Here is a 13,541-nt window from a genome sequence, read left to right as displayed (position 1 = left end):
CTTGAGCCAGAAGAGTGAGGGAAATAAAGAAAGAGGACTCGGTTACAGTTTCATGTACTACTGTTTTAGTTTTGGGTGTTTTTAAATGTGTACAGGCTTCACTTTGCAGAAATGAATACAAGACTCCAGAGAAATAAATGTGTCACACACAGTCTTCATTTCTTTTTTTTTCTAAAAATGTGCCAAGCCTTTGTTCATAAATTGGACAAGTTTTGACAACTTGCAAGATCAAAATTCTTCTGAATGTTTACTTCTACTCCAGCTGGGTCTTGCAAAGCATTACCAAGTTTAGGCAAATTTAAGAAATTACACTTCTATATTCCTCTGCAGTTTCCAGCAGGCAGAAGCTTCAGTGTCCCACTAGCAAGGTTATCCTGACATTTCCCACTCTGATTGGAATGGCCTTCTCAGTGTGAGCTGTGCTCATAGGGACAGGTCTCATAAGCAAGGGATGCTTTGACATTTGGATTTGCATTTGGATCTAGGACTGCATGGATGGCTGCTGAAGCCAATAGTAGCCCTCTGTTTTCAGGATTACATCTGAATGGGAGAGATTTTCCCCTTTGTTCATTTGTATGTAATATGAATTGCTCTCATTTCAAATCCGAATCCGAACTTTCACTTCAGATACAATTTACAAAATTTAGAACTCCTTACTTTAGCAGTGCTGAGGTGTAAAATTACAAAGGTTACTTTGTAATAAGGTGGCTTTATGCTCCTGCATGAAGCAAATTCCATGGATTTTAATAAAAAAGGCAAACCATTCTTTTCTAAAAAAAAGCTGCTGAAAGAGCAGCTTTAGTCTCAAATACCATCATAGCAAGTTTATTTCTGCTTGCACTGTCCTGAGCTTCGGATTTCTAAAAAGTACCTTGCAAGTTTTTGTGGGCTGGTATGCAGTTATATCAAACATTCTTCTGATATGACTGTCTCAGCTTATTTCTTACTTTAAAAGAAGGAAAGGTGAGTACACAGGATGCTCTTCTCTAATTGAAGTGCCTTGGAGTTGCAGTAAAAGAACACTGTGTTGTGCTTCTCTTCTCACTTGGGCCCGTGTGAAGTTTTTTTACTTCTCCTTCAGCCTTAGATTTGAGTTAAAAGTTTCAGTTCTTAAAAATCAGACACCTGAAGAGGAAGTTAAGAGAGCTTGTCGACCTGAGAAGCCAAGCTATGCCTCAGTGAGATTTTGCTTCCCAAGGCCTGTAGCCATGCTCTTCTTCAGATAGATGATCTTAAGACCAAGCTGAAATCCTCCTCTCACTGAACTTGCTGGCAAAGCTCTTGCTGATTAAGTAGGAGCAGGATTCCTAAGATGTCACCTTCTTTTTTGTCTTCAGCTCTAGAAGTAGCTATTGGAAGTAGAATCCTCCTGGATTTGGTCCCTGCTCATATTTCCCCCAGTTTCTGAGGAAAGTTGAGTGTTGTCCATAACTTCTGCATTTGGCCAAGACCTCTAAGACAGTGTTCCTTCATTGAAAATCACCTGTTGTGCTTTCTCTGGGTCTCTGTGTGGAGTTTGAGGCTGTGGGAGTAGTTTAAGTGTATTAGCAAAGCACTTTACCAGGGACACGGTCCACATGGGCATGCTGGATGGGAGGGTGTGTCACATTCTGCAGAAATAATGTCTGAGCTGAAGTCCCCATCCTACTTCTGACTGAGTGAATCCTGAGCTGCTTGGCTTTGTGAAGAAACAAGATGGGATAATTTGGGCAGAGCACAGCATGAGCACAGTTGAGCTATGTCTGTGAGTCCCCAGCACCTGCTGCTGATGGTGAAATACCTGACCTATGCCATTTTTTTCCCAGGGCTTTTAGCTTTTGGTGTGAAAGAATCTGCCCTGGTGAACAAAGTGTTCACCTGCATCAACGTCCTTGTCCTTGGATTTGTCGTGATCTCCGGCTTTGTGAAAGGATCTGTTAAAAACTGGAACCTGACTGAACAGGACATTTACAATAGAAGCCATAGCCTTTTCAAAGACAAGTAGGTTGGATATTTTCTTCTCATCTCAGAAGCTGGTGCATTTTCAAGAGCAAGTTTAAATGGGGGGTTATGGACTGAGTTAGAAAACCAGTGAATGGGATGGCTGCCTCCTTTGCCACAGACCTTGGAGGCAAAGCTGTCTTTGGTGTGTGTTTGCTGAAAGCAAGCTGTACTGATGGGCTGAAAGTGCTTGGAGTAGGCTGTGTCATCATGGGCCCTGCTGCAGGACTGACCATTTCTAGCCTTATAACCAATATAGAACCCCAAGTTGAGAGAAAAGGGCTCTTTAGATAGTGTTCTACTCAAGTCTACACCAGGCTGGCTCTGGTGCCTGTATGAAGCCATGTCCAAGTATAGCCATGTACTTTGTTTGAATACTTGGGCAACATCCTTCGGCATTTTTATACCTTATAGAGACCTTGTTGCAAATGCCTCAATAAAATGAAGGCAAGTTGCAGATTATTTTAATGCATTGCTGCAAGCATATCATAAATCTGTTTTTAATGACATTTTGCTTGGCCAAAATTCTGTCATCCTACACAAGATCAAAATTAAGGAGCTTACAAGGCCTACCAGTAAGACAAAGCTATTAATTTTTGTTTGAGACTGTATCACACAGGATAAGGGCCTTTATATATCTCCACATATATCAGGACTTTTATGATGGCCTGCAAGGAAGCGCAGTTGGGCAAAATTGGGTGAGATTCATAAGTGTTGTGTGGGTCAACTTTATCTTGTGTAAAAGCCACTTCTTGAGCCTCTTTTCAAAATTCAACCTGCTGCTAAGAAATTGCTTCTATAGGACTGGTCCCTTCTCCTTCCCTCCTGCTATTCCCATGCAAGGAGCAATTACTGCAAGAGTTTCAAAGTATGAGTGCAGCTCTTTGACCTGTATGACTTACTATTTTTGTAAAATCTGTCTGGGGTTTATTTTATCATTATTTCCAGAGTGATCCACATTTGGGTTGTACTATTTCTGTTGGCCAGATTTCATCTAAGTCTCAGCAGAGCTTCTATGAGAGAGTTCAGATATGTGAGAAGACTTGCAGATTTGGGATTTAGTTTTGTTTAACTGCCTTAATTCATCTTTACAAAGACTTTTCACTGAAAAAGTTACCTAAGTCACTTGAACTGAAGGGTGTGCTTGTTATATCACTCAACACAAGGCACATGGATATGGGGTTGCAATCCAGAGTGCTCTGGGATCAGCCTGTGTTTGTCTGTTGACTTGAATGAACTTTGGTTAAGGCTCAGCAAAGCAGCTGGTGTGTCAGGGATCCAGGCTCCACTTCTCTCTCACGGTTACAGGAATGGTTTGGGTATGAACTTGTCACATGGAATTTGAGAAGATGGGGTGGATTTTAAACCATCACGGCACCCTGCATTCCTTTCTTATGTCTACTCACCTACCTTTTATCTAAGTATCTAAAGTAAAAAGTGGATGATTTGCATGTTTCTCAGTTTTCAGCTTTTCCAAAAGCTTCTGTTCAAATGAATATATGTATCTGCACACATGCAGTAATGTTAGGAAATTATTTTTAATGTTCATGCTATTTTCTCCTTGTCTTAGCCAAGACATTTTTATCCACCCCATAGAAAAGGTGGTGGGAGCAAATCATGAACCATTTTTATTCCATGCCTTCCCCAGGCTGTTGCAGGCCAGTCAAAGCTCAGCAGTGGGTAGGGCTTAGCATTATGCCTGGTATGCTAGCATATGAAAGGGAGAGCCTGCTTCTTCAAACTTTGGCTTTGGATTTTGTTATGAGCTGTGTGAATAGCTTTGTGACTCCCAGCTAGGCAGGATCACTTCTAACCCAGTGCCATGCCTTTCAGTCAAACACAGGAAGAAAAGCTCTACGGTGTTGGAGGGTTTATGCCCTATGGATGGAAAGGAGTCCTCTCAGGGGCAGCCACGTGTTTTTATGCTTTTGTGGGATTTGACTGTATTGCTACTACAGGTAAGAGGGAAGATGTCTTCATTGTGGTTATGAACCTGGCTGCCGGTAGATCGACTTTCAGTAACATTGGAGAGCACAGATAATAGGGAATTCAGGACACCACATTTGTTGTCCCTCTAAACCTCAGCTCAAAATAGGCTTTTGGCTCAGTTGCTCCTAATAGTGAAAGTGCTACATTTGTTCGAGTTCCTGAGTGCCTTAGTGCTAACTTCTAGCTGCTGTAGCACACAGATAAACTGTATAACCATGAGCTTCCTCCCTTCTTTGCCTTCAGGGCCCAAGCTAGTGGATGGTCAGTGATGACACAACCAGGTCAGATGTTCAGGTTTTCCAGCTAGGCAAACAGGGAAGGCCCAGGTTCACATGTCTGGTATGGGTTAGAGCCTCTAATTGTAGATGATACTTTAATCAACAGGTTATTCTGGAACAGTGTTCTTCAGTGCCTTCAGCTGAAGAAGCTCTGATGGCTTGGAGTATTTTAAAGATCCAGAGAAAGAGGAAGCCTCTGGGGAGTAAACTGTACCCTAGAGCTGTGCTTTAGAATCAGGAGATTTTACATGTCAAGGTTACGAGGTCTCATTTTGAGAGAGAAGCTATCAGCATGGTCATAATTCTTGGAGCTAAGATGAATCTTAATTTCCTGAAGAAAGGATTATCCTTAATTTCACATTTGGCAAGAACGGTTGGAGCAGAGGGAGAATGGAATCATCACAGACAGATAAAGATTTACCGTGTCTTCCAAGCAAGGAGCTGGAGAAGTGTTGGCTCCATTACTCCAGCCAGCCCTGGAGCTTCTCCTTGTGGGAGAAACATTCATCTGCTTTTGACTTGTAGGTGTATGGATCTGTGTTTATCAGTTCATCCTGCTGAAATGCTGTACCTCAGGAGCTCTTGCTTTCAGAGCAGTTTTATAGGACTAGGAAAGTGCAAATCTGTTCTGTAATTGATCACTGCCTGAATTTTGAGGAATTTTGGGTTTTTGCACACATTTTTTCCTACTTGGTTGTTGAAAATTTTCCATAAAAACTAGAGAAGGTCCTTCTGTTATGAGGCGTGTTCAAAGAGCCATATGACTTTCAGGCACTCTGTCCTTCTCCAGAAATGGGCACCTATGGTGTATTAGTCCTGGTGTATTAGTTCTAGTAGAGATGGTACTAAAATGGACATCCATGGATTTTCCCTGCAACTGCACAATACTTTCTTGTTCCATCATCTGTGATCATTGAACTCTTCTTGGGTCTGCACCATCAGTAGGATAGAAGGAGTAGGATAGAAGGATGATCTGTTTTGGGCAAAGCACTATTTTAATCCAGATTGTTTCTGTGCCTGAGTTTACAAGGCTTCCACGAATGTGTGTCAGAAGTGACAAGAGCAGCAGAAATGGGAGCAAACAGGCTGTGATAACCCAAGTGGATGGAGCAGGCCATCAACAGCATTATGGTCAAAGAGCACCTCTGTACCCATGAAACCTTTGAAAGCCCCAGGCAGCATGCCTGCCCTAGGTTGGGATAAAGGTCTTGCTTGTCATTTAGTTGATATTTAAATTTCTTTCTTCTAGGTGAGGAGGTAAAAAACCCTCAGAAGGCCATTCCTATTGGCATTGTGGCATCTCTTCTTATCTGCTTTGTGGCTTATTTTGGCGTGTCGGCTGCCCTGACGCTCATGATGCCTTACTACCGGCTGGATACCAATAGCCCTTTACCCAATGCCTTTAAATACGTGGGTTGGGATGGAGCCAATTATGCAGTGGCTGTTGGTTCCTTGTGTGCACTTTCTACGAGGTAAGACACTGCTCTTCATTTTTGCATCTCTCAAGGTACATGTCTCATGTACCTCCATCTCCTTTAAGAAATGGAGTGGAGACCAGGGATGAAATTCAGGGCTACTGACCTCAAAAGGACTAGATTTCACCCTGTGGTAGGTACCAGAGAAGCAGGTAACCAGTATCACTTCAGAAAGTCCCATCTTAGCAGAAGAAACCAGCAGGTGCATCTCAGGAATATAAATCTGGATTGAATTACTAAATCATGGAGGCAGCTATGCAATGCTGGCACGGTTTGGGTGCAAGACATCCTGGCCTGCTGGGTGGAGAGCAGACTTGTGTCAGGTGGTGCAGGGTGCATCTTCAGGAGCACATGGGGCTTACCATATCCAGGGCCATCTGTCTGCAGGTTACCTGCAGGACAGCCATCTGGATGGGAGGCAGGGCAGGCTGGAGGCAGAACTTTTCACCTCTTGAACTTGGAAGGCCTATTTCAGAACAACTTAGACATGCTCAATTAGGTGAGCAGCTCACAGAGGCTCGTAGAAGTTACAGCTCTTTTACTGCCTGAAAGTCAGGCTGGTTTTATGCCCCATGGCTAAGTTTAGCTATCCAAAATCGTAGAGCTGCACCTCAGTTACCAGCTATGGGTATTCAGAGGGAGCCCTTGAAGGAGAAGCTGAAGTGAATGAAGGCCACCTGTTCTATAGTTACACTGCCATAAACTTGTTTTCACTTTTGTGCCTGTGCTCAGCAGGAGGTGACATAAGTAGATTATTTCTCCTTCCTATGTCCGTAGTCTGCTTGGCTCCATGTTTCCGATGCCTCGAATAATTTATGCTATGGCAGAAGATGGACTTCTCTTTAAGTTTTTGGCTAAAGTCAACGAGAAGAGAAAAACTCCCTTAATTGCAACGGTGACCTCAGGAGCTACTGCAGGTAGGATCCAAAGACTTGCACAAATGTGTGGAAAGGAGACATAAGCTCATCTTCAGGGCAGATAAGTCTGCCTGACTCTAGCCCACTTACTAATTGGATATTGCAGAATACAGCATCCCAGAGGGTGTCCTGGATTTCCAGGGCATGCCCTGGGGAGTCTGGTGAGCATGAGAAGCTTGCTGTGTGCTTGTCCCTCTTTCTCAGAGCTCATTGCTTACAGTCCTGTCTCCTGCCAGGAACTACCTTCTTCTGCTCAGCCAGCCTTGAAAGTAATTAACGCCCTGCAAGGTAGCAGCCAGTGGTGCCCCAGCATCCTTGTGGCTGTTGGCCTGGCTTGGCTGGAGACACTGCACTGCCTGTGGGTAGCAGCTCTGCAGAAGATGCCAGAGCAGCCGGAGACAAGCAGATGGCCCCTATGGCACTGGCATTTGTTAATCAGTTAGTCACAGCTGGCAGCCATCCTGTTCTTCCTTCCTTCTCCTGGCCTGCCAGAAATATGGGAATTAAACCTCTTAGACAGCAAGGATGAGCAGCTTACCCTGTTCTTGCAGCCACCCCCTTCCTCACGATGCCTGGCAAAGAGGAGAGCAGCCTTGCTGCTTCCGCTTTACTTTCTGCTGCAAGTATAGGATGAGCTGTGGGTACAAGAATGTGCCACCTTTGGTGGGGAGTTGTCCCAGACTGCTTCCCTGGGCTCTGAGCTTCTGTGAAAGGGCTCAGCTCCTGCTGCTGGGACTCACAGAGCCTCCTCACAGCTTCCTTCTCCCACACCTTCCTCTTCAGGTGTGTTTGGGTCCAGACCATAGTGAGGTAGAAAAAAGAGCAATATAAAGTAAAAAAAACAAACAACTTTGTGGTCTCATCCAAGTGGTTCATAGTGCCTGTGACCAAAACCCAGGGTGCAGGGACAGCATTTGCCAGCTGAGTTTAATGGTTGGGCTGGCTGTTGGGCTCCAGGTTGTACATTAAGGCTGAGTGGGGCCAGGCTTGGCTCTGAGGTCCCTACACTCTCATATGTCTGTTGGTGCCACCTGATGTCTGACTGTGTGTCTTTTATCCACTTATTTGCCTTCTGAAAGCCCTATACAAATTCCTGTACAACCAGGGTTACCTGGTAAGGGGTGTAAGCAGGGTAGTCCCTAAGGAATGGCAGCCTTTTTCTGAAAATCCCTGTGATGACACCTGCTACTTCAAGATGTCCTCTTTGATGCTTGGTCCCACTGCATGCACAAGCCTGATTGCAACCCAGCTAAGCTGAGACACCAGGGCAAGGTGCTGCCCATCCTCTGTTCCCTCTAGCTACTTCCAGGAGATAATTGTGACTTTAGGAGTGCTGCAGCTGCACTGGGGGACTAACAATGAGGTTGTGGCTTAAACCCCTGGTTTTTGTTGGTAGTTGGGTGAACATAGCTGTGCGAGACAAACAGGCTGGAATTTACTGTAGTAAGTTTCCTATTGTTTCAGCTACTGAGGCTGGGACAGCCTGTGGAGTCTTAGGGTATTCATGCACCAAGGCCTGCCTCTCCTTCTCTTGGGACATCTTAAGCTCCCCTACCAAGTCCTGAGCAAGAGTCACATGTGTGCTGCATTGTTATTAACACTGCTGAGATGTGCATGTTCTGCCATGTTGCTGATTTTTCTTCTCTCTTACCTTCCTCTCCTCCTACAGCTGTTATGGCCTTTCTCTTTGACTTGAAAGATCTTGTGGACCTCATGTCCATCGGGACCCTCCTGGCTTACTCCTTGGTAGCAGCCTGTGTGTTGGTACTGAGGTAAGAATGTAGAAGCTTTGTCTCTTCTGGCACACAGAGAGAATTCCACACAGTAGACAGATGCCCTTATAGTTTCTATGGGCACATCTCCAGCTACAGGCATGTGAAGAGCTTGTTTCTTTAATTTTATGGGGGATTTTGTTAGTGGGATCTACAGGGAGGTCTTCTGAACTTGGTTAACCCTTATTCTGTGCCAGTCCTGCTGTGGTCAACTCTAAATGCCCCGGGAGTTATGCCAAGGGGTAGGGAGGAAAGGTGTGCGATCCTGGATGCCTGCCTTGTCCCCACTCTTGTTCCCAATGGACAACCATTTCAGGTTGTCCTCCTTTTAAAAGGAGATTTGAGATGAATCTATTAGCAGGAAAAGAACTGAGCATGTGTTTGCAGGATCCGTGTGTCTTTTAGAAGTGCTGAGCTCCCACATCTTCCCAAACCTAAGCTAAAAATCTTCAGTGCTTGGCACCTTACGGACAGCAGTACTTGATTAATGAAAAAAAAATCTGAAGATCATGTTACTGAAAAGTACCTTTGTGTGTTGAATGACTTACTCAGAATCAGATGGAGGCTTTCACAGCAATTGCACTGAACTAAGAACAGTCTTGGAGCAGGTGAAGGGCCAGTGCTGTTCTGGGGTGCTTTGTGTTTATGCTCTGTTCCCTTCCCCTTGAAAATTCTTGCCAATTTACCCTATCCATCTTAAATTTCCTGATTTTCCAGCCTACTCTTTTCCTCAGAGCTAGAAATGGCTTTTTAATTTGTTTTTGCAAGCTGCTGTACCTATTGCATGACATTTCCCCCATCATGGGTTGGCAGAGGCAACAGCCTATTTTGTAGTGACCTTGGCAGCGGATTTGTCTGCCTCTTGACTGCTTAATGATGTAGCAGCTGAATTGTTTCCAAAGCTGTAAGACCCTGCCACTAGATGCTTGCTGTGGCTGGACCCAAGGATTTCTCTGCATTTCACAAGTCTCAGTGTTTAACAAATGCCTCATTGTGAACACATCCCCACAGGAACAGTTTTAAGGTGATTTTGAAAGTGGCCCAGTCCTTTAGTCAGACTTGTGGCTGAGTAACTTGACAAAACCTTCTGTTACAGAGAGCTGAGGCTGGAAAAGTGTTTTTTATTTATGGTTCCACATGGTTGTGTGTCACAGCGCTGTTGAATGTGCTCTCCACACATGCAACAACCATTCTTGCTTCAGCTCTTCCTTCCTTATGTGGCAGCAGACAAGCTGGCAGGAGAGCCTGGGGTGGAGGGGTATGGGGCAGCAGGAATGCTTCTGCAGGGTGTGATAGCTGCAGAGCTGTTAGCTCAGCCACCTCTGTGCCAAAATGCAAGAGCTGAACTGCCGCAGGTGACACAATGGCCCTGGTTATGGCCATCAGTCTGTCCCTCTGCTGTTTCCTTCTCCTGTCACCCAGTCATGTCTTGGTGACATGGATGACAGGGCTCATGAAAGGGAGCATTGTCCACTTTAGAACACTTACGTTACAACTACGCTGTAGGGGATAAGAGCTGGCCGTACTTGCTTACATCATGATGACATCATTCCTCAAATTTCCCCTTGAAGCAGAAGGGTATAGATGTGACGTGGTGCTGTAAAGGTCTGGCTTGTAGCCATGACTATCTGTGTGGCTTTTGAATGAGTGGTACCCTCATTTAAAAGCCAAACTAACAGACTCTTTGTGTCATTTCCTTTTCCTAGGTACCAGCCAGAGCAGCCTAATTTGGCATACCAGATGGCAAGGTCGACAGAGGAGACAGATAACAACGAGTCTGTGAGCACCAGTGAGTCACAGGCTGGGTTTCTGCCAGAGGAAGAGGAGAAGTTTTCCCTCAAAGCCGTACTGTGTTCCACAGAGTCAGATCCTTCCAAATTCTCAGGTTTGGTGGTGAACGTCTCAACCTTCATCTTAGGTGAGTGCTGGGCAGTGTGTCTCTGGGGCAATGAGTCAGCTGGTAGGGCTTTGTACTCACCATGGTGGGAAAACTCACCTCCTTGATGTGATTTTGATGAGCTTTTGTAATGGCCAGAATAACTGAAGATTAAATTTCTGACTTAAAAAGAAATCCACGGATGGAGTGTGTGGGGTTGTATAGTGGGAAAGGCATATCTGTTATGGTTAGGTTTTTGTGAGTCACTGTTTTGTTTGTGAGCTTTCAGACTCGGCTTTGCCTGCTTATGATTTGTTCTTGGGTTTTCCCTGTATCTTAAAAAAAAAAAATCAGTAACCTTTGGTGTCTGTTCACAGGTTTCCTTATTGTGGGTATCTGTATCCTGACTTCCCTTGAGCCAAACATTCTGATAAACACTGTACAGATTATTGCCGCCATCCTTGTTGTCACTATCATCTTCATTATACGGAAACAGCCTGAAAGCAAAACCAAACTCTCCTTTAAGGTGAATGTCCTGGGACATGTAGCTAGGATAGAGGTGTCTGGGAGGTGGTTGGAGGAGGAAGTGCATGTGTTGGCCTGTATCAGAAGGGGGACACTGGCCAAATGGATGTGCATAGAGTATAGGCATGATGTCAGCTTTGCTATCCAGGAGAAGCTGGAGACGCAGAAGCTGCTGCAGAGGTGTGGCTGGAAGGGAAGGGCAGGACCCTGCATTTGAAAGCAGATGGTTATAGGATAGGGAACAGACATACACTGGAGGAAAGGGGATGGTTGTGAAGGGCCACATCAGATCATGGATACTAAGGGAGAAAGAACACAAGAAGTAAACTTGTTTGCAAAGATCTAAGGCTCTAAGTGTATTTTCATGTCCTCCTTAGTCCTCATGGAGGCTAAGAGATGACCATTCTCTCTTAAACAGCCTTAAGTATGAGGAACTCTGTTGTTTTCCTGCCCTCTCTAAGAACACCATCCTTTCTATATTAAACACTGGGATGGGTTTTTTCTCCCAGTGTAATCCTACAAGTCATGCTTTATCATACTGATTTCAGGTAGCTCTGCAATTTATTAAATTATTTTTTTTGTTATAATCCATCCTCTAAACTGCTTTCATTTGGATTGCTCTTCAATTAAAATTTTTCAGTAAATTCTCAGATTTTAGTAACTTAATACAGCCAGAGTTTTCCAAGGTTGTCTTTGCAGCTCATTTTGGGGTAATGGTCCCAAAGGTGGAAACAGAAATGTCCAGGAGAAAAAAGTTATATACTCTCACTAGATCATATTTTCTGAACATGCTTCTGAAGAGGTCTGTTCACCTTTCATTCAGGATATTTCAGGTCCTTTTTTTCCCCCTCAGCCACTACCCTGTCCAAGAAAAAAAGAAAATTATACTTGTCACAGCTAAATCTGTAATCATAAAATCATAGAATCATTTTGGTTGGAAAAGAGCTTTAAGATCATCAAGTCCAACCATTAGCCCAGGACTGCCAAATCCACCTCTAGACCATGTCCCTCAGTGCCACATCTACATGTCTTAGCACCTCCAGGTATGATGATTGCACCACTTCCCTGGGTAGCCTGTTGCAATGCTTGGCAATCTTTTTTCTTATCTCCTTGCTGTTCTTTGGGCATTTACAACCTGATGATGATTTTTCTCCAAAATCACTCTGGAAATCCAAGGCTGACCTGTTTGTTTCCCAGTTGTTTTTCTGTATTTTTTAACAGGTAATTTTTCTCTCTTCCCTAGTCTTAAGAGACTTTACCAGTCTACCTAGAGCTCTCAGAGTTGCTTATTTAATAGTTCAGAGATCACTTCTGCAATCTCTGGGTACATAAGTCACCCACCTAGGGAAATTTTGTCTCTACTGACTTGACAAAGCCAGCTTTAGAAAAATATTCTTCTTCTATTTTCTAATTTGTGTGCCTAGCCCCTCTCTCTAATGATGTGAGCAGCTACTTTACATAAATTTTTTTTGGCAAAGCTTAAATTAAGAAAGGCCCACATTTATGCCTGTTTGTTTTTGTAGTTCTCCTTTTTTCCTTAGGAGTGAAGTTCACTTTCCACTTAATTCCACCATATTCAGAAACATTTCTAGTATTATAATTTGCCTTGTTTGATTTTTTTATTTGCAGTGCTATTTTCTGTATTCTTTTTTTTGCATTTTGGCTTTGCTGTCTCATTCTTCTTTGATTGTCAGACCACTGAGGCATTCTTGGTACTGGTATAGTCATCTCTTGCAGTATTTGCTGGTTTTCCTTGCTTTGGGATAGTTTGCTCTCTATTGCTTCACTGCCTTGGTACCTGATGGATGAAGTTCCTCAGGTCCCTCCTCTGACATTCCCCTTATCTTCATCTCTTGGTCTTCAATAGGTGCTTGTCATGATACAGTCCTTGGTTTTTACTCTTCTCTCCTTTGCCCCACAAGTATTTAGTATTGCCACTAAAATTTGCCTCTTACCTCCTTCTAGACCACAAAACAGGCTTTTAAAACAGGTGAACAGCATCGTTCACATGCCCCTCCTGTGTTGGACTTTTGGGTTTAACCTTGCCTTTTCTCACATCTGGCAGCTGAAGAGTTGGTAACAGCCATCACTTCCCATTTACAAGGGATGTGATGTTCGTTCCTGCTCATTAACCATGCTTGTAGATGTAACATATCCCTTATTCTTTCTCAGGTACCTTTTTTGCCCTTTCTTCCTGTTGGGAGTATTTTTGTCAATGTTTACCTCATGATGCAGCTAGACGCAGGCACGTGGATTCGGTTTGCAATCTGGATGCTCCTAGGTGAGTTTAAGTGGAAAATTCTATGTTCAGAGTTACTAGATTTTGTTCACCATAAATTTATTATTCCAGGGAGGGATTCTGCGCTCTGGTCATCCCTGGGGAACCCTGGTGACTTGACTGAAGCCCTTTAGTCAGCATGTAACAAGCTTTGTTTCAAATCAAAGGGTCTTGAAGCCTTTGTGTGGACAAAACAACAACCCATGAACCATCTTATGGGTCTTGTTGCCAACAAGAAACCACAGAGCATTCCTTGTTGGCAAGCCTTGCACTGCTGTCCAGGTGGTGGAGCTTGTGCTTCTGGAGCTGAATAAGCTGAGCTGCATCCCAAGATGCTCCCAGCAGCCACTTAGATAAGGCTGAATTGTCTGAGATGCTCAAATCAGGATCCTGTTTGGGGCTGGGATAGATTGACTTTTAAAGACTGGTGCCTGTATTAATGGCTTTTTTC

General features: G+C 44.0%; 1 protein-coding gene across 1 annotated transcript in view; it reads left to right on the top strand.

Annotated features, from left to right (window-relative positions):
- Window positions 1-13,541, top strand: part of SLC7A1 (solute carrier family 7 member 1) — a 40,592-nt gene that overhangs the window by 21,221 nt on the left and 5,830 nt on the right. Inside the window, exons 4-11 of the mRNA XM_066544877.1 lie at window positions 1,806-1,980; window positions 3,814-3,938; window positions 5,497-5,719; window positions 6,500-6,639; window positions 8,309-8,411; window positions 10,118-10,329; window positions 10,665-10,813; window positions 12,985-13,093. Of these exons, the coding sequence (XP_066400974.1) occupies window positions 1,806-1,980; window positions 3,814-3,938; window positions 5,497-5,719; window positions 6,500-6,639; window positions 8,309-8,411; window positions 10,118-10,329; window positions 10,665-10,813; window positions 12,985-13,093 (1,236 nt within the window). The remainder of the gene's footprint in view (window positions 1-1,805; window positions 1,981-3,813; window positions 3,939-5,496; window positions 5,720-6,499; window positions 6,640-8,308; window positions 8,412-10,117; window positions 10,330-10,664; window positions 10,814-12,984; window positions 13,094-13,541) is intronic.

This window comes from Molothrus aeneus, chromosome 2 (assembly GCF_037042795.1).
Source record: "Molothrus aeneus isolate 106 chromosome 2, BPBGC_Maene_1.0, whole genome shotgun sequence".
NCBI classification, from domain to species: Eukaryota; Metazoa; Chordata; class Aves; order Passeriformes; family Icteridae; genus Molothrus; species Molothrus aeneus.
Note: the sequence above shows the minus strand (reverse complement) of the source record. Positions and strands in the feature narration are given on the sequence as shown.